Here is a 22,183-nt window from a genome sequence, read left to right as displayed (position 1 = left end):
GGGAGTGTGGAATGTGTGCTTAACAGGTTCAAAAGTCTTACCCTCATCCACCGTTTTTTTTTTTAAAGATGTTGCAAGCTTAGAATCTAAACAGCTCCTCTCTATATAGTTGGGACAGACAGTAACTGTAACTCTACATCTTTGGGCAGGGACAATATCTACATCCAAGAGTGTATCTTAAGGATTTACTGTTCAACAGCAGCTGTGGATGTTTCAATTGCAGCATCAAATATTTCCCAGATGCAAAGAGGTATGGATGTGCTAGAGCAAGGTTGCCTTCCTCGTCTCATCTTACTCTCCCCCTGAACTCTCTAGTGGATGCTTGAGTATACATTCTTGGTACCTGATTATGTGGGTCTGGAAATAATGAGCTCTAAATGCACGGGTTGCAGAGCCATACACTTTTCTGCTATACCTGTCTAGTATTCCCCTCACGTTACCATTAGGAAGTATATTACATAATGGGCCAGTGTATTTCTCCCTTTGCAGATTTCAGAGACCACACCTGGCTCTATCACTGGGAATTTATTTAGGGTTTTGCAAAATAAATATACAACAATGGTAACAGATGGAGCCTTAAAAGACAAGCTATTTATTCCTTACAAATTAATAAGCATAATAACCTTGTAGAGAAGTTACAGCTGACATTTTGCAATTGATAAACAAAATGCATGAAGAACAAGGCAGCAGTATGTGCTCTTTGGATGTAAAGTCACCTTGCAAGATGTCTTGGATCTTTGAAATTTTGGTTGGACAGGACTGATTATGAAATGTGGAAGTTAATATTTTTTCACTGAATTGACTGAGTTGACATTAGAAAAATATTTTATTTTCAAGACAAATGTTAGTTGCAGTTTTGAGGTATTACTGTGCACTACAGCTTTTGTACCCATACATTCAGACCTTGGAGTGGATAATCTGTCTCCACTGGATGTATGATGCTTAACAAGCAGTCATTGGGCTAATACATCTGGCATATACAGTTGATGACTAATGGCTTGGAAGGGCTTTAAGAGTAAATTTACTGACAACAATACCTCTGAACATGTATTCCCTGTCACAGCAGAAATGTCTATGCTTCATTCTGTAGATGACTTTGTTAGTAAGCACATTAATGGGATACTCCATACACCTGTGCATAGGAAAACATTTGTTTTCCTTACCTCTAATTATCAGCCTAACATGTTGTGGAGAACATACGTCTCACGACATGTGGGTAAAATGAATCTGCTCAACTGTGAGGAACTCTGAGGTTAAATTTACTGAACTTGCCTACTGTTTTTTTACATAGAAGGTATAGCCCTGGGTTGGACGGGAAAGCCCAGATAAAATTTTGTCTAATATTAACACTAATGGCTCGGCTCACCAGCCTGAAAATAAACCACTACGTCAAAAGATGGGTTGCCAACTGGCTCATGGACAAAACCCACATGGTGAGAGTTGCAGGAGCTAGGTCCGATTCTAAACCAGTTACAAGTTGCATTCCCCAGGGCTCAGTCCTAGGACCCCTCCTGTTCGGCATATACTTCTCAGAGGTACAGGCAAGCACAGGAGGACTATGGCTGACCAGGTTCACAGATGAATGCAAACTAGGGGCTATAATTGACTCTTCAGCTGACACAGACATCCTCCAAAAGGGTCTCACTGAGATGGATACCTGGTGTCAAAATCATGGCCTCAAGCTAAATGCCAAAAAGAGCATAGTCATCCCCTTTGGAAAAAACAAAGTACCCACAAACTACCACATAGGTGGTAGTCCCCTAAATATGGAAGACGTAATAAGGGATCTGGGGACCCAAGTAGATAGTAATCGCACCTTTGATAATTACATTGCCAAAGTGGTTAGAAAATCCTTCTACATGGCCCACCTAATCACAAAAGGGTTCGCATCCAGATCAAAAGAAGTCATTGTGCCCCTCTACTCATCAGACCCATCATAGAGTACAACGCCCCATTGGGGATGTACCTTATAGCAGCAGCTGGAAACACCACAGAAGTACCTCACCAGGAGGATCACTGGCTTCAAACAGATGCCCTATGCAGCTCAACTGAAGAAACGACACCTGCACTTGGTTGCATACTGCCTACTCAGAGGTGATCTCTGCCTGACATAGAAGGCCATGTCCATCCCAGAATTGATGGACATGCTCCACCTAAAGAAAACCTTATCCCCTCGATCCACATGCTCTGGGGATCTAAACCTCACCACAGCAATAAATAGGACATGCTGGAGGGATAGATTCCTGTCCCAGAGACTTCCCATGCTTTGGAACAAGATTACAATCTACATTAGGCAGAGCTCCTCACTAACACTTTTCAAGAAAAACCTTGACGAGTGGATGGGAAACAGAAAGCTTACCCCACAGATCACTTCAGTGGCTCTGCTGGACAGAGGCACAGGGAACTAATCTAAGGGGCGACGAAAGCCAACACATTCTGGCTAGGCTTATAAATGCCTTTGGGCAGATAGCCTAGTACCTACCTATGAACCTAAAAGAGTCTTGATTTTAGAATGCCTCTGCTAATTTTATTACTAAATATGGTAACGGAGGTTGTAAGATCAGGCAAGGTATCAACAAACACTAGCGTCTTCTTTTTGGTTATGTAGTGTTAAGTATCCATTTCAATGAAGACTGTTACTTTACTTGCAGATGGAATAAGAATTCGGATGAACTTTTTGGTTTCCATGACAAGCCACGGTGGTAAAGAAGGACCAATCAGGTGAACACTGGGTAATGTTTTAGGATATTCCTTTTTATGGTTATTGCACTGACTTAAATCCACTATTTTTCTTTTTTTACCACTATCAATTCCAGAAAAAGTTGTAATACATACTGTTTATGTTTCTGAGGGGTTATCTATTTGGCTACGTCCGTCTACAGAATGTTTGACGAAGGTTAAATTTCAAGATCCTTTAGTCTTTGTGTAAGGGAATATTTAAATGACATTTGATATAAAAAAACATATGAACGCCCTTCACAATTGTTTAAAAAACTACTTACTACTTTCACTGGGACAGACCAACTAATTACATTTTATGGTTGACAGGATATGAGGGAATGAAAATGGATTATTTTAATAGAATTATTCTCATCAGGATTAACTTCCGTGGTGGTGCAGCTGTAGTGTTGTTGCCTCACAGCAAGAGGTTCGCCCTTTCGATTCCCGGCTGGAGTGCGGGGAGTGCCTTCTGTGTGGAGTCTGCATGTTCTCCCCATGGTTGGGTGGGTGTTCAAAAGACATGCGTAAATGAGCGTGCCTTCGTTGAAGGTTGAACGTCGAGCTGGCACCTCGGCGTTTGTGAAAAACAACTGCCAATCATTAGTGGACTGGAGTTCCGCTGTGGCAACCCCTAACCGGGAAAAGCTGAAAGACAACAATAACATTCTCATCAGGATTAAATGTTGATTTTTAGAGTTTGACTAACATTTTGTGATTCCAGGTATATTTCTGTGCCATTGTTAATATATATATATATATATATATATATATATATATATATATATATATATATATATATATTCATAGTTACGTGTTTCCTGGTTGTTGGATTTTTCTGTCATTTGATAAGGGTTAGCTGCTTGTGTGTTGTTCTATAATTTGTTTACCTATTTGCTTTTTATTACCAGGAAAGTCTGACTGGACAAAGCCTCTTTCAGCAGAGGCCCATTGAGAAAATCTCCATTAACATACTTTTTCTCAGGGGACTATTTTTGAGCTAAAAATAAAATTATAACACTAAGCTATATAATGTTTAACAGCTCAAGTACGCTATTCAGTATGCTAAAGCTACACATATCTGAAGAAAGTTCAGCATTACTTTCACTTATATAAAATCACATTAACATTTCTGTACACAAACAGCAGATGAGATGTGCATATTTTCTCCATACAGTTGCCTTTTAGAGACATATAAACAGGAGACAAAAATGTGAGGACTTTCTGTTATTTAATTTGGTTGCATAAGTGTGGGACTTGGTAGCAGTGGTACAAGGGCAGGATTGTTTTGTTGACTGGTTTAACTTCAGTGGGACTTTAAAATATTGATGGGCATGATTAGAATAAGAATGAGGCTTAGTAATGGGGGCTGTACAACTGCAGGATTATTTTTGACAGGTATGTTTTAAGGATGGTTTTAAAAAGTAGATGCAATGAGATACTTCTGATGTTTATTGAGAGAGAGTTAACAACTTACACAGAGTATAGAGATTTCTGAGTAAGCACTAAGTGTTGGGTCAGTGAACATTTTTCTGTGGGCAACCTCCAGTTTAATTACTGGCTGGTGTTAGAACATCTGTCTGGGCTGCAGAGGATGTTGTGGACAGTTTTAATTTGAGTACAGGCAGATTAGGCAAACCATCCAGTTAATGGACTTAAGTGCAATACACTGAGGTGTTTGGATAACAAAGAAAAAATAAAAACACATCTCAGGTTCAAATCACACACTAACAGGGAATCACAATCACCTGGGGTGGGAATAGAACTCACAGCCTTCTGATCTTCCAATACAAAGGCAAGTAAGCTATCTGAAAAATCACTGACATTGCATATATTATTATTATTAATAATATTATTATTATTATTATCATTACTATTTTTATAGTCACTTCAGACCTCACCTTTACCATCCCAGAACCCAGTGCACCATGTCCACACTGGGTCTATCAGCAATTCTTCAACCACCCCCCAACTAAATCTGATATTGCTGGGGATATTCATGGAGCCTAAGGGCATCTCAGTGGCACAGCTCATCTGTTCATCCATCTGGAGTTTTTTTATTTTTGTTTTTATGACCTACCCAGTTCCCTTTCATTGTTCCCATTGATCAATGATTGCATCCGAAGGCAACTCCCTTCTTTTGACCCCTTTTCCTTAGCAAGCATATCAACAAGTTCCCTCCTCCCCAGGAAAGTCATGCCTATTCCTTCCTTGCCACTCCATCAGTCACCTGAGCCGCTAACGAAATCTGGGTCAGTTGGGCCAAAGTCAGGGCTTTATCTCTCTATGCCAACAGAGCAGCCACTGCATATATTTTCTTGGTTTGATCTTATTTTGTAATTATTACAGTCTGGCTAGCGGAGAAGACTATAAAGCAGTAAAATGGTAGTGTGATACAAGACTGCTATGTGACCAAAGGAATAAGAACTGTGGCTTTCTTTCTGCTACTTATTCTGGTACTAAATGCATAAGCACACACTGGGCATCTGTACTCTATAGGGGGATCTGTATTTGATAAAGGAAACAATACTAATTAGTCATGATTACTTTTATTTCTACTGCTATTGTTGTTAATACAATTATTTATACAATTGTGTAATACTTGCATTTAGTAATTTTTTTCATGTATAGTTATGCATTAACCTTGCACATTTTCTTATATATATATATATATATATATATATATATATATATATATATATATATATAGATACACACACACACACACACACACACACACACACACACATAACAGAGGCACTAAAAACCACAGTGCATGAAAAAAGTCATACAACTCAAAAAGATTTTTTTTTTCTAGCTGTAAACAATGGTCTCTTGAATAGCTGGAGAAAGAGAACAAAGACAAAGCAGGTTCTTCCTCCTTTCCCTAACAAACACATACTTGGACAGAAACTGGTGGTGTCATTCACTCATTCTCCAGTCATGCAGTCTTCTCTCCAGAGTCTTACCCGAAGATTCAGTCATCCGAGGTATCCAGCTAACACATACAGATGAGCACAGCTAAAGACAGACTCTGAAAGAGTCTGACTTGGGCATATGACAGATGACTGCTAAACATCCACTTAAGTCAAAGTCAGTGTCCTCTTTCTGATCTACTGTCCTGGTTACCCAATGAAAGTACTCCACACATTTTAGTGAAGGAGATTATTAACTGAACTGACAGTGAAGACAGAAACCATACAGCTTCTCTACTTCATCTGAGTCTCATTATCTGCCTCTCTCTCTCGCCTTTCCTCTATGTGCTCTGTGAAAGATATGGCAGAATAGTTATGAAACAGTTTTTGTAGGCAAGATTTGAAGTCTCCTTAGTTCCATGTCAACCCCCTTAGTCTGTGATAGGCTGAATACAGTGCTCTATCATTGGAGCTTCAGGGACTGGGCAACAAATACTATTGCAAGCCACTTAGAAAGATTAGAGTGTTGTCTTATAGAAGCCAGGTAAAGAATGGGTAGAGTTTCTCTTGATGCTGCACAGCTCTGCCCAAAGACAATCCTTCCCCAGCAGTTCAGTATGTAATGGATAACCCAGGTAGTACTGTTTTGTACTCCTCCTTATCTTTAATAATGCCACTCAAAGTCTTAATAATATGTTGCTGCTCTTACATGGTCACTATTCAAGCACGTATCTGAGGATCTTTGCATACAGTAGCAGTTTTAGGGGTAGCAATCTAGACTGAAAATATGCTAGTAAGCACTGATGATTATCATCAGTCCCATGATGATGGGCAGAAATGTAGAATTAACCAATGCAAACAGAGAAATTAAAAATTCCTTAGCTGATACTTCCACCATGCTCCATCCCAGGTCGGATAGAACTGTATCTATCTGCATCTTTCCTCATTACCAACAATTAATCTTGTCTTGGCAAGATCTGCATATCACCTCACAGGAACCTAATATGAATAAATAAAACAAAGTACCCCTAGGATTTGAAAATTTAATGCAATGATAAAGCTGAATAATTATTACTGATAAAAGACATAATTCATTATAAAAAATACAAATGCTAACATCTGCCCATGACTCAGGCTATGACCAAAACCTAAGAAACTCTTTCTCAGCTTTTTATTACATGACACTCCCAGTTAACCTTTCTGGGATCCAGGTCATGTGTGTATAGGACACAGGCACTTTCTAGCTGACCTTATGTGATACACCTTCAAGGTACAAGCGGATCTTAACTTCTGTTGATCTCTTACCTCTACAAGTTCATTGCTCCATATATGAGTATCCAGTTTAAGGCTTCGAACCTTTGAAATTCTTGGACCTAATGATCGATGTGGACCTGGAAAGAAGGAAGAAATGCATCATTATACATTAATATGCATATGCTATTAATTACAAATGAAAAATAGTTACATCACAATAAAAATGTGAGAATATATGCATCATGCAATGCATATGAATGTAAATTAGTGGCATTTAGAATTTACAACATATTAATGCTTAGAAACAAATAACTGAAGAAATAAAGATAAGAAATGTTGTCACCACTGATATGGTTATATGCCATACCTTTCAACTGTCCAGATTTTTGTAGCACATCTCTTCCTCATAAAAGTTATGGTTTTCTGGCAAATCACCGAGTATTAAAGTCACTAAAAATGGCATACATCTGAGTTTCAGACCTCACATCCTTCTGAAAATGCATACTAATGCAAAATGTGTTATCTAGTACTCTCCTAACTTTATAAGGGCAATATTAACACTTGTTCCTAATTTTAGGTCTTTGTACTCCTATTGTGTTTGACTTTGTTCAGATTTCTTGTGATTAAAGGTTAAGAGGTATGACTTATGCATAACTTACTTAAGCATTTGCCATAACTAACTCCAGCCTCAGCTTTTCTCAATTCTCTTTGACAAGACAGAAAACAAGTGCATTCAATCAGGAACTATTTATGGAGGACAATAACAGGTATGAACAAAAGGAACAAATAATACAAAAGGACAGTGAAGAAAAAAACTCTTTCAATAAAAAAATTCACTGAAAAAATCAAGGAAAACACTGCTGGAAACAATGAAGCAATAGTCTCACAACTCATCCACATGGGGGCATGCAGATTCCACAAAGGAATCACCCCTGCTGAAAACTACATTGGAGCAAAACAGTTTGCCTGCAGATGAGTTTGTCCATGAGAGAGTCAGGTGGGAGGTGGAATTTTGAAGGGGTTTAACTCATTACATCCGAGTGATGCTTCCAGGTGCATCTGCAGTTAACTCCTACTAACACCTCTAGGTGTCAAATATTGCTTGTTTGTATTTGCATCAATAATTCCAAACCATGCTATGCACAAGGTTTTAAAATATTTCATTATAAAGCTTACATAATGGCAAACTCAACTGCATTAATATTTGACCTCTGTCAAGTGCAGGGAAATATATAACTGTTGTTTTTATATTAATTTATAGAGATATAATTTTCATATTTTATCTCAACAACCAAGTAATGCAGACAGAACTGCTTAGCCTCATATGAAAGCTCTCAGCTAGATGAATAAAATGCTGCTGACAGAATGTGTAACTTGAGCGGTTGCTGAGCTATTATAAGTTGTTTACAAAACATTACAAATGTAATAGTAACTGTGTTTACTGTGACTTACAAAATTCAGTTTAAGACTTAGAACCTAAAGAATACTATCACTATAAAATAGTTTGTGCTGAAGAGTTTGCCATTTATACTTCTTTCATAATCCCTGTGGTTCAAGAGATATGAACATTTGTTTGAAATGTGATGACATAATTTGATTCTGTCAAAGGGCATAGGATCCGCCCATTGGAAGTTACACTGCAAACTTCCTGAGCTCCATTAGAGTGAATGAGTTCAGGAAGTTTGCAGTGTAACTTCCTGAACTCATTCACTCTAATGGAGCTCAGGAAGTTTGCAGTGTAACTTCCTGAGCTCCATTAGAGTGAATGAGTTCCCACAAGCAATATCATGACTCTGGTTGCAGCTCATCAGAACTTCAACTAGAGAGTGATTCACTTGTTGTGTCCCAAAGAGCCACCTGCCGGCAACTGTTGTTATTGTTCTTCTTCTTCTTCTTTTGGCTTTTCCCAGTTAGGGGTTGCCACAGCGGAACTCCGGTCCGCTAATGATTGGCAGTAGATTTTTTTTTTTTTTATGGTGCCGAGGTGCCAGCTCAACGCCCAACCTTCAACGAAGGCACACCCATTCACGCATGGCTTTTGAACGCCACTCAACCGCGGGGAGGACATGCAGACTCCACACAGAAGGCACTCCAGCCGAGAATCGAAAGGGAGAACCTCTTGCTGTGAGGCAACAATTCTACCGCTGCACCACCATGGCTACTCTGCCAACAACTGACATAAATGTCTTTAAAGCTATGGTAATTGTGAACAGAATGTTACTTAAAGAGTACTTGCTCTGTTTTTTAGCACAGGTGTACTGTTTATCTGCATTGCCCTGATGGTAAACGGTAGGGCTTGGGTCTGGTAGGTTGGCAGTTCAGTTCTTTCTCCAACTGGATGCTGAAATATGTTACCTCATTTTAGGAGTAACAAAGGCGTTTCTGCTAGTTTGTCATTCATTAAAGCATAAGCTTTCATACTGTGGTACTCGTGCAATCCGATCCCTTAATACAATTGACATGCTAAGAGCTTGAGGCAGTCCCTGTGGCACAGTCACCCTGTTCAAGTACAAATTCCAATACGCTTCTTTCATATAGCTGCTGCATTGTTTTGATTTCAAAATGGTTAAATATAGCCTAAGGATGGGCATGGTTCAGCTGCTAAGTCGCAGAAGTCATGTTCTGGTACTTGGAGTTCTGTTTGTTAGTTCATTTTGGCTAATTGGCTCTTATAACCTTTTCTATTTGCATTCTAGGATCTGCTGTTGAGGTCATTAATGTTCCTTTTGGGCATTCTGCCTTTGTACACTACTTAATTCAAGAGGAAAGTCAAGTTTTCATGGTCAAAGACATAATCTTTCTTGGAGACTGTTATGATCTCAGAGCATTGCAGTCCCAAAAAAACGGTAAAAAAAATGTCTTTTTGAACTTACTAACTACCCTAATAAGGAGATGGCCAAATTCCTCATCAAAGCTTTCTCTTCAGGTTTTACCATAGGATCATCAGTTTTCTTGGATTTCTGGGCAGTTAAAAAACTATCTTCTGTGAAAGGAAGGGAAACTGAAGTTTTATAATGAATTAAGAAAACGTCATCACAGGAAGAGTTGTTGGCCGATTTTCAAATCCCATTGGTCCTCTTTTTACCCATCAGCCTGATTCCAAAGAAGTGGAGGATTTTCAGTGAATTCACCACCTCCCCACTCATTCACCTGATAGTGACTTTATAGTCAAACAACAATCCAAAGTCCATTGTGTAGCTTTGGACCAAGCCACTGAGGTCATCAAGAAATTTTCAGGTCAGAGGTTGTGCATGTTTGACATTCAGCCTGCTTTCTATCTTATTCCCACTAGTGAAGAAGATTGGCCCATGATGAGTTTTTCTATTATTCAAATTCATCTTCGACGGGCCATTCCTATAGGATGCTCCTTAGAGAGATTCACTTTTGAAATTGTTAGTTCTATCCTAAATTGGTGCAGGCAGCAACATGTACCCTCACAAACTGTCATATACTACTTAGATGACTGCCTGATTGTGGGTGAAGGGAATAATGGAGCCTGGGAAGGTTTGTAAATCTTCATAGATCTTTGCTATCAGATGTAGGTACCTCTGCAGGTTGACAAGTAAGATAGGCCGAGCCAAGATATTATCTTTTTTGGATCTCCTGACTGATGTCCCAGCATCTGACTTTAAACTCTAGTCTGAAAAGCTGGAATGTCTTGGCTCTACCATTGACAAGATTCTTAAACATCCCAAAGTGAGGGTCAGCAAAATAATGCAATTGCATAGCCTCCTTAACTTTGCCAGCAGGGCCATTTCCCCAGGCAGGCTTTCCTAAAATCCTATCCAACATGTAACACTAGTGGGTATGCATTACCCATCAGACCAGGGATGACCTCTGGCTATGGAAGGCCTTCCTGCTTCACTACAATGGGGGTAACCATTTGGCAGAGCCCTTGTGACTCCTTTGAGGAACTACTGTTTTTCACGAATAGAGCTGCAGGGCTTGAGATATGTGGTTATTTCTGAGGGAGATGGTTTTTGGCCTAATGGCCCTCCTCTTGGTACATGAAGAGTAAGAGAAAGAGGGACATCACCTTTTTGGTAGTTTAGCAATTTAGGTAGCTACACTCATTTAGAAGGAGCATTTTTGCAACAAAAGGGTGATATTTTACTCAAACAACCTTACAGTGGTGAAGGTTCTGACCTAAAGATCTTCCAAGTACAAGTAGGTTCACTCAGTTATAATACTTCTAGTCCTGTTAAGTTTGCAGATTAACTTAACTTTTTCTAGTTGCCACATTCCAAGTAAGGACAATGCAATTGCAGAAGGTTTAACTTGACATCAGTTTGCCAGGTTTCGTCAGTTGTCCCAAGATGCAGATCCTTGCAGAACTCCTATTTCTTCAGAAATCTAGATGACTGATGAGGGCTAGCTACTTGTCATACACTACACCTGACACACTGTAAAATATGACTGCAGCCCCTCTAATTTAACTTTGACCTCCTCACTCAGACTTCTCTTCTTCTCCACCACCTTTTCCAGATACTTGAAGCTGTTAAGCTGTTCCCCTATTTTCCCTTCTATCTCAGTTTTCAGCTTCATCTGATTTCCCCCATTTACTACTGTACTTCCACAGAGTCTGCCTGTAATGCCACATCATCTGCATACAGCAACTTTGTTAATCTGTCCCCTTCAACCTATTTGCTGATGTAGTCCATTGCCAGTACGAACACCAATGGGCTCAGAGCTGAACCCTGATGCACACTCACTCCTACTGGAAACCCCTCTGTGAGACCGAATCATGTTCATAATTGAGTCACTGGGTCCTTGTACATAGCCAGCACTAATTCTACCAATGTTTCTGGGACTATGAACCACTGCAGGACTCCCTAAATTAGTTTTTCTGGGACCCTGTGATATGCTTTCTCCAAGTCTAGGAATACTAAGTTGGACTCTTTCCTCATCTTCAGCTTCTTCTCAACTATCGGTCTCAATGCAAACATTGGGTCATTTGTGCTGCATCCTGATCTGAAATGCTCACCTCATGTCTTACTTTCAACTACTCAGAGTATTTGTTTATCACTCACCATCTCCAGAACATTCATGCAATGTGACAGCAGCTCAGTATATTTGTGCTGCCCACAGTTGTGGATATCTTCATTGTTTTGTACACTGGCACTAGTATGCTTACTGTCCAGTCATTTAGGATATGCCTTTCTCTCTATACTGCCATGAGAACCCTCAGGAGTGTTTTCTCCCCTGTCTCACTTAACATCTTGATCTTATCTTCTGTGACCTAATCTGAGCCTGCTACTTTACCTGACTTCACTTTTCATAGTGCTGCTCTTACGCCTCTAGGGTAAACTCCTCCTCTGCTTTCACTGTAGGCTGTGTCAAGGTAATACTGCTGCTGATGGAGTTTTCTTCATTCAGAAGCTGCTGAAAGTACTCCTTCCATCTGCTTTTGATATTCTCTGATGTGGTCAGCAGGTTATTACTGGCATCCCTTAAGAATGGGGTATCTGACTATCTTTAGCCTTTTGTCTTTGCCTTGCTAGCTGAAAAAGTTTATTTGTGCTGCTGAGTGACTTTCCAGAAGCTGGTGGAGTACTTCTGATGCCTTGTTCTTTGCTATTACAGCTCCTCTCTTAGCCTCATTATTAGACAATCAGTATTCCTTTTTAGCCTGGTCTGTCTTTTCTCTCTCTCACATTTTCCTGCACTTCTTTCTTTTGATAACTTCTTGGTCTTTCCTCATGTCCCTTATTTCCATACCCGGCTGGCCACATACCTGCTCTGCAGTCCTCACATGCTGTTTTGAAGTGCTGCCATTCTTCTTCAACTCTATTTCCTCTTCTCCTTGAGTTGCCACAGCCCTGAGTATTTATTTGAACTCGTGTTTTTTTTTTTTCAGTCAACTTCCAGGTCTTCAACTTAGTCTCTGTTGACCCTAGAGATATCTTTGTCCACTTGTTGCAGCTGATGGGGGCAACCAGCAGTTTATGCTGTGGGCTGACTGTTTCACTGGGGATAACTTTGCAATCCCCAATTCCACTGAAGTTACTCTTCCATACTAGTACGAAGTCTACCTGAGTTGCATAGTAGTTACTCTTGTATGTGATCTTGTTATTGTCTCTCTTGATAACCCTCAGGTTAGCCACCATTAAGCCATCTGCCAGACAGAATTCTAGAATGGTTCCTTCTCCTTTATTCCTGTTGCCCCATCCATGTGGACCCAGGGAGTCCTCATATCCTTTTCTGTCTGTACTGATATGTGCATTCAAGTCACCCATTATCAATACCAATTCAAGTTGTTCTGTTTTGTGTAGTAGATCCTGCAGTTGTTGTCTGAATGCACTCTTTTCCTCACTAGCACAACCCTGTTGTGGTGCATAGGCTGAGATTATGAATAATCCTATCCTTACACTGGACTCTAAATGCCATGACTCTGTCATTAATCCTGATGACGTACCTCACTGTCTTCTGAAGCCTCTCTCTCACCACAACTCCCACACCATTTCTAGTTTCCCCTCCTGTGTAGTACACTCTGGACCCCAAGCCAAGTGCCTTTGCTACACTGGTCTTCTGTCTAGTCTCCTGGATACACAGGATGTCCATCCTCCTCCTTATCACCATGTCATCCAGATCCAAGTTACATCCAGTTAGTTAACCTACATTGAGTGTTGCAATTCGTAGATAATATTTGGCAGGTTGATTTGTTTTACATCCAGCTTTTGCTCAACAGAGCTATCCTAGGTAACTCAGGCTGCACAGCCAGTAGCTTATTATGCCAGGAACATCTGGATTTATGGCGGGCAAACATTGGCCAGTAAGGCCACATACACCCCTCAATTTTTATTTATCAATTTTTGTTCCTAGTGGCCGTCCCTCACCGGTGTTAGTGGTGAGGATTGAGGCTCCTTGATTACTGGCCCAGAATAGGGACTGTCACACATATATTTGCAGAGATCTGGGAGTCTCATCAATCAGGAAGACATCCACCTGTAACTAGTTCCCATTTTTCAGGAATTATACTGCAACACTGAACCTACTCAAACATCTGCTGTTTTGGTAAGTTGATCACATAACTATTTTCTTTGCTGTGTCACTTAATTTCAGACACGTCCAGTTGGCTATCAATTGTGTCCTTATTATAGTAACTATAAGCTGTTTGTGGTAGTACAGGAAAAAAAACTCCAAACATATCACAGTCATGATGGTTTTATTTTGATTTTTGACTTCATCAGACCTAGAAAATGAAGAGGTTGTTTCTTGCCACATACAATTCTTTGTATAACACATCACAAAGTTCACAAAACTAACACTTATCTTTATATTTCAGCTCAGTCACATATGTATAAATGGATCTGTATAGTCCCTGATTTCTGGTAAAAAACAGTATGATGAATAAATGGCAGATTTTTCTTAGGGTCATAGCACTGTCTAAATTGGTCCTTCATGACTGTACAGCTCATTTACTGCTCTTTGGAATAATTAAATATATTTACTGCATTATCTTCAGTTATATAAAAATGTGTCAAATTGTATTTCTTTATATAGGCCAGATGCAATGCAAAAGACAGAAAACCTTTGCTGTTACTGTTTCCAAATATCTGTCATGCCTCACCGAAGGACCAAATATATTGATGCATTTAGTGATCAGATTGTTACCAAGATGAATAATTACACTGTTTATGAAGTATAACAGCAAACCTAACATAATTTTGCTCGAAAGTCCAGTATTCTGCTACTACAAATGATGGATTACTGCATGGTCATCGATTCTGCTTTCAAAGTTCATATGGTCATCCTCTAGAAATGAAGTACTCAACTGGTCTGTATTTTCCTTTCTTTCATAAGATGGACATGTGTAGAATGGTCAGTTATCTCAGCCCTCTCACTTCAAACCTCCAACTATTGTTAACTAAAAAAAAAATCCATGCAGAACACATGAACTGGCACCAGTCTTCACTCAAAACATTTCTGAACACCATGAGATATGTTTGGGACCCTTTCTGTACTGTTGTCTGACAGCAGTACATTGGACAGTCACATAGATGCACTTTAGCAGTTAACTGAATGGCACAAACGATTACAAAACACCCTGCATGCATTTAGAATTACGGATGTGGAAGTATTAAAATTACTGTATATATCTATTAAAACTGTACATGTGAATAAACAGGGAGGAAAACTTGCCAAAGACAATGTTATTTTAAAATATATTAGAAGCTTTTCCCTGAAGAAATAGTGATTGTTCCCCCTCAACTGAATATTTATTCTCCCTCTATTTGTTAGGGAATATTTATTCTCTTTCTACTTGTTAGTGATGTACTCAAGAGAATGACATAAGTCAATAAAGCATGCACCCCTGAAGGTGCTGTTGAAGATGATGTTGTTTGATCTTTTATGTCAAAGGGATAGTTGCTATCATAAAATAGTGGCAAGGTGGTTCTTATTATACACCTTCATTAAATTCTTACTTAAGATGTAGGTGACACATATATTAATAGAAAAAGACTTTTCCTGTGGTGCTTGAAACTAGCACAGTCCTCTGCGGATTGTGTAACTAAGTAGGTAGGAGATTCAACACCCACCATGGAAGACATGTGCGTGTGTGCTTGTGTGCGTGTTTTTGTGAAATGACTGTTGTTGACTCCATCCATCAAATATAACTCCCCCTACTGACATTAGGGAACAAGTCCTCAATACTTTGTCCAAGGCCAAAAGCACTGCATCAACGGGCCCACACAATATTCCAGGATATCTTCTAAATAGCATGAAACATGATACAACAGGAACTCTGGAATTGCTATTTAATTGTGGCCTGCAAAAGTACAGTTTTGTACCTACCATAAATGTAGATGTTCGAGTGTTAATACAGCTGCAGTCATAACAGATGGGTTCTCTGCCGTCAGGCAGGTCCTCGGTCGGCCGAATTCCAAATTCTGGGCCTGGCGTCGGATGTCGTCACCTCTTCCCTGACGTCAGTGCGACAGGGGTATAAAAGAACCAGCCGACGCCATTTTCTTCAGTTTTTCTTGCCCCAGATGTCAGGTGCCCCCAGAAGGAAGGCAATACATAAATTTATGTAATAATGCAATGCAAAATAATCAAAAAACAGTAGTTGCAAGCAAATACACCATAAAAGAATACCCCAATCAGGTTGTATGAGGAGGTGTTAGCCATTAGGCCTGTCCCAAGAGGGGAAGGAGGGAGGGAAACCTGGACTGCAGCTGTATTAGCACTCGAACATCTACATTTATGGTAGGTACAAAACTGCACTATGTTCATCGTGCATACAGCTGCAGTCATAACAGATGGGTAGAATCCCAAAGCTAAAAAAAAAAAAAAGGGTGGTAGGCACTAGGTAGAACTAGGAGGAGCCAGGATGCCCTGCAAGACTGCAGTGGCAAAGCCTGCTCTAGATTTGGAGTATAATGGTAGGTGATAGTGTTTGGAGAAAGTATGTACAGAACTCCAAGTGGCAGCTTCCAAAATATCTTTGGTAGGAACCCCCCTGAGGAAAGCTGCAGAGGTAGCTGTGGCCCTTGTAGAGTGAGATCTGATGCCTGCAGGTACAATTTTACCATGAAAAGAGTAACAAAAGCGTATGCAGTGGGCTATCCATTTTGAGACTGTCTGTTTGGAAATAGGCTTCCCTTGAGCTCCTGTAGCATAGGACACAAAGAGTTGCTCTGATTTTCTGAAAGGCTTTGTTCTGTCCAAATAATAACGTAGCTGTCTGTGAATGTCCAAGGAATGTAGTAGTCTCTCCCCTTTGTTTTGAGGATTTGGGTAGAAGGTAGGTAAGTGGATAGCCTGATTCAAGGCTACCCTGGTTACTACCTTTGGCATAAAGGAAGGATTGGTTCATAAGGAAACTCTGTCCTGATGGAAAATGATGAAAGGTTGCACAGCCATGAGGGCTTGTAGTTCCGAAACCCTGCAAGCTGAGGTGATAGCCAGCAGGAAGGCTGTTTTCCAGGACAAATCTTGCAGTTCTGTTGAAGCAGCTGGCTCAAAAGGAGGCAAGGTCAGTTTTTCTAGAATGAAATTGAGGTCCCAAGCAGGTATTGGTTGTTTCCTTGGGGGTTTTATATTCTTAGCCCCTCTGAGGAACTGTCTTAAGAGAGGGTGAGAGAATAAAGGAGGATCAGTGTTGTATTCTGCAGAAATGGCTGAGGCATAAATTTTGATGGAGGAGAATGAAAGTCCACTGCTTAGCATCTCAGCTAGGTACTGTAATATTTGAGGTAAGTTCAGTATTCCAGGATTCTGGCCCTTTTTCTCATTCCAGGCACAAAACCGTTTCCATTTTGCGGAGTAGGCTTTTCTAGTAGAAGGTCTTCTGGCCTCCAAAATGACATCCTGCACCTCCTTGGAGAGTAGGGTCTGTTGTGATTTTAAAGAATCTTCCATGCGGCTAGATTGAGTGTTTTCAGCTGACTGTGAAGAGTTTTGAAGTTGTGCTGAGTCAGCAGAAGAGGCATTAGAGGCAGGACCCATGGTGGGGAATGCGTCAGGCTCCTCAGGAGTGGGTACCAGTGTTGTCTTGGCCAGTCTGGAGCAATGAGAATCATCTTTGGTCTGTCTGCTCTGGTTTTTAATAGAACTTTGGGCAGCAGAGGAAGAGGTGGAAAGGCATAAATGTCATTGTTGTCCAACTGAAAGAAAGTGCGTCCACTTTCCAGGCCTGTGGATGAAAGGTCCTTGAGCAGAATTTTGCCAATTGGTGATTTCTGTGGGAGGCAAAGAGATCTATGTCTGGCCTTCCCCATGCTTAAATTATCTTTGTAAAAACTTGAGGATGCAACTTCCATTCGTGTGGATCTGTCATATTTCTGCTTAGGTTGTCTGCCAGCATGTTTTCCTTGCCTGGCAGGTACTGTGCTTGAAGTTCGATTTGTAATTCCAGAGCCATGTTCCAAAGAGACATGGCTAGCCTGCATAGGGGGTATGAATGGGTTCCTCCCTGTTTGTTTATGTACCACATTACTGTGGTGTTGTCTGTCCTTATCAATAGCTGGCCTGGATGCAGTAGGTCTTTGAAAGCTATAATAGCATTTATTACTGCTAGCATTTCCTTTTGATTGATGTGTAGGTGCTTTTCTTTTTGGGACCATTTGCCCTGAATGCACCGATCTGTCATGTGTGCCCCCCAGGTGTAGTCTGAGGCGTCTGTTGTGATGTCTTGATTTGCTTGAGGCTTGCAGAATGGGAGACCTGTGTTTCTTTGGCATGCTTGAGCCCACCACAGAAATTCCTTTTGAAGACATGGAATCAGTGGTATTACTGTTTCCAAACTGTGGCTGTGTTGAGACCATAGGTTTTTTAGGTACCATTGAAGTTTCCTCATATGCAGCTTTGCACATGGGATTAGTAGGATGCAAGATACCATGAATCCCAGAGCCTGCAGGAATTTCCTTGCAGTCAGCCTGGTGAAAGTTGCCAGTTTTCTGAAGTAGTGAGTTAGTTGCCCTTGTTTCTCTGGCATGAGGTAGGCCATCTGGGTGTTTGTATACAAGCTGGCACCCAGGAAAATTATTGTTTGAGAGGGTATTAGCCTTGATTTCTTTTTGTTGACTGTGTATCCCAGAGAATTCAACAACATTATTACAAACGCCAGATGTTTCAGAAGTATGTGCTTACTGTCCGCTTGGATCAGGCAGTCGTCCAAATATGGGTATATTTGTATCCCTTGAAGTCTGCAGTAGGCAATTACTGATGCCAGGCATTTTGTGAACACTCTGGGCGCAGTAGATAAGCCAAAGGGCAATGCAGAGAATTGATAATGTGTTGAACCTGCAAGAAATCTGAGGTATCTTCTGCAATCTTGTCTGATTGGGACATGCAGGTATGCCTCCTTGGGGTCCAAAGTTACCAGCCAAGACTCCTTGCCCAGCATGGGAAGAAGCTGCTGTAATGTGAGCATCTTGAATTTTGGCACAAGTAAAAATGTGTTTAGGATGGATAGGTCCAAAATAGGTCTCCAATCTTTGCCCTTCCTTGGTACCAGGAATAGTCTGGAATAAAAACCTTGACCCTGTTCTTGTGCAGGTACCTCTTGAATAGCTTTCATGTCTATGAGATCTGAAATTTGTTTTTGTGCCTCTGCCCTTTGATTGTGTGGCAGGTTTGGCATGCCTCTCATTTTTGGAAGGGTGTGAAAGTGGAATCTGTAGCCTCTGTCTATAATGTCCAGGATCCATTTGTCTTTTGTGACAATATGCCAATTTTTCAAAAATAATGCCAGTTTTCCGCCTAAAGGTGCTGCCATTTGAGCCTTGCTTGGCATGCAAAGGGGAGAGTCATTGGTTCTGCTTTCTGAATGGCTGTGAACTATCCTCACCACCTCTTTGTGTAGGTGCATGCCATTGTCTGCCTCTAAACAATCCTTGAGATTGCCCTCTACCCCTCGGGCGCCTGTATCTACCTCTTTGGGGTCTGTCCGTGGCTGGAAAGGGCCAATTTCTACTGAAACGTGGAGGTTGTACCTGTAGGAAATCTTTCACTGTTTGCATTGATTTTGCCTTTTCCTCAATTTTCTTTAATACCTCCTCAGCTTTAACACCAAACAATACATCTTTTTGCAGAGGTGCATCTAGTAATTTAGCTTTGACATGATCTGGTAAGGTTTGCTCTTTGAGCCAAGCCTGTCTACGTATGACTGATCCTGTAACAGCAGAGCAGCTCTACATGAGGCCTCTAAAGCATCAAAACCACATTGCAAGGTATGTTTACCCACTTGTTCTGCACTATGTAACAAATCCTGCAACTCCTTCAAGTCTGGTTGTTCAGGTTGTGACATTTTGCTTTTCAACTGTGATAACAGAAACTGTTGGTACTTTAACATATGGAACTGACAATTTAATGCCTTCATGGTTAAGGTGGCCGAGGTGTATACCTTTTTCCCCCACCTTTCTAAAGCTCTGGAATCTCTCTCTGAAGGTCATGGATTTTTAGCAGTGGAGGCCTTAATTCACTTGGGACCCTGTGAAATAGTTTCTGGGTCAGCCGCATGGCTTTTGTATAGGAATTGGTGTGAATCTGGAACCCGGTAATACCTGTCAGGCTTGACTGGAGCTTGAGGTAAAGAATCTGGGTTAAGGCAGGCCTCCGAATACACATCATCTAGTATGTCTACGACAGGAGGTATAGCCAGAGGCCTGTGCTGAGGGAGCAAGAGGAAATCCCTAAGCCTTTTCTTGGAGTCTGAGTACTCTTGGCCTTCCCAGTGGAAGTGTTCCCTCAAGGTATGTAAGGTTTCCCCCAAAAGAGTAATCCTCAGGGGAGACAGAGGAATGGACTCCTCTGCATCAGAATCTTCAAAAGGGCAGTATGAATGTTCCTGGTCTTCAGAATGTTCTGAAATAATGGAGGCCTGGTCCGAGGAAGGGATTCTTCCTCCACTCTGGGCCTTTTGTCCGGGGTTGAGAACCCCTGATAAGAGTAATCAAATCCTCAGCCATTTTGAGCATCTGCTTTTTAGGCATGGGGCCTTGAGAGGGGCCCTGTGGAGCTTGTCTTTTAGTATGCATGGCTGCTTTAGACTTAGTGAAAGCCTTGATGGAAAAAGAAGAGGAAGGCCTGAAGACACCTTGAGAGGTGGCAGGCCTGTCTAAACTCTGAGTTTCACCGCCAAGAGTGGCTTCGGTATCTGTAGTCGGGGTGTGGGCCGAAGAGCCTGCGATCTCGGTCACAGAAGACACTGCCAATGAAGTGTCATTGGTAGTCAGGGGCTGCGTAGGCACCTCGCTGAGAACTGGACCACCTGTAGTTGGCTTTGGCGTGGTGTCGGTAGAAGTCACGGCCCTCGTATGTTGGTCCTTATCTTTGCGTCTTTTACTCAAAACTGGAGTTGGAGTATCCGATGACATAATGTAATTAAACTTTTTGCCAAAATAGTGTTGGGCGAACTCCGCCCGATGCTTAATAGTGCGTCTGTTGAATGTAGCACAAAAACGACAGGCCAAGACGTCGTGGTCTGGGCCTAAGCAAGGAATGCAGAGGGAATGAAAATCCTTATGCGGTATTTGCTTCCCACATGAAATGCAATTATTAACTTTGTCTGACATCGGTCTGAGGCAAGAAACATTTCTCCAACGGGGTACTTAGCTTTCAAGAAGACTTCGGTTGAAAAATATTCGTAATCTCAGGGGCTGGCCGACCGGCACTTGCGAACTGCTTCTGCTTCGGGCACCGCGCGGCAAGAAAGACTGAAGAAAATGGCATCGGCTGGTTCTTTTATACCCCTGTCACACTGACGTCAGGGAAGAGGCGACGACATCCGACGCCAGACCCAGACTTTGGAATTCGGCCGACCGAGGACCCGCCTGACGGCAGAGAACCCATCTGTTATGACTGCAGCTGTATGCACGATGAACATCAGGCTTTTTGCCTCCTAAATGAAGAACAACAGTCATCCCTCTACACAAAGGTGAGTTATCTACAGACACTGCAAATTACAGATCCATAAGTATCAGTGGTCTTATATGCAAAGTTCCAGACAGAATTATCACGAAAATGATCAATAATGATGTAGGAATCCTCACAACACTGAACTCTACCCTAATAGGTTTTGTCAAGGGCAGTTCATGCCTACTTAACCTGATGGACTTCTTTGAGAAGGTCACCAAAGCAATGGATGAGTGCAAAATAGTTGACACTACCTACCTTGACACGGCCAAAGCATTTGACACAACACCCCACTCAAGCATCATTGCTAAACTCAAGAGGTTAGGTATAAACACTTATGTAACCTTGTAGTTAACCAGCTGGCTCACTAACAGGACCCAGGAAGATATAATTGGAGAGTCCACCTCTACAAGGAAGACTACTCATTTTGGGGATTTACTTCTCCGAAGTTAATCCCAATGTCAAGGGCCTCTGGCTGACTAAATTTGCTGATGATTGCAAATTAGGAGCTGTCATAGAATCCCCAACTGACACAAATGTTCTCCAGGAAGGGCTGACATGGACAAATAACTTGTGCCAGAGTCATAGAGTAAAACTAAATGTCATGAAATGCAAAACAGTATCCTTTGGGAAGTCAGCCACGACTGTTAACTATCATATTGACTAACACCCCTAAGAGCAGACCAAGTAGTCAGGGACTTGGAGACACACACAAAGACAGTAATCTAGCCGTTGAACATCATGAGTCTACAGTACTTAGGAAATCATTCTATGTTCATGCCACTTATAAACAAATGTCCAAGGAAGTCATTGTCTTACTGTATTTGACATTCATCAGACCCATCATTGAGTGCGAGCCCTCCTTTGGTATGTACCTAACCAGGAACATCCAACAACTGGAAAATCCACAGAAGTTTTCACTAAAAGAATACAGG

The 22,183-nt window shown here is 41.2% G+C and overlaps 1 protein-coding gene across 1 annotated transcript in view; it reads right to left on the bottom strand.

Annotated features, from left to right (window-relative positions):
- The window catches only part of ARAP2 (ArfGAP with RhoGAP domain, ankyrin repeat and PH domain 2), a 2,678,178-nt gene that overhangs the window by 1,207,645 nt on the left and 1,448,350 nt on the right, over positions 1-22,183 (bottom strand). Inside the window, exon 12 of the mRNA XM_044062089.1 lies at positions 6,939-7,024. Coding sequence (XP_043918024.1) covers positions 6,939-7,024 — 86 coding nt within the window. The remainder of the gene's footprint in view (positions 1-6,938; positions 7,025-22,183) is intronic.

Source organism: Protopterus annectens, chromosome 2.part1 (assembly GCF_019279795.1).
Source record: "Protopterus annectens isolate FY-2018-M chromosome 2.part1, PAN1.0, whole genome shotgun sequence".
In the NCBI taxonomy this organism is placed as follows: domain Eukaryota; kingdom Metazoa; phylum Chordata; order Ceratodontiformes; family Protopteridae; genus Protopterus; species Protopterus annectens.
This window is presented reverse-complemented; position numbering and strand designations above follow the sequence as displayed.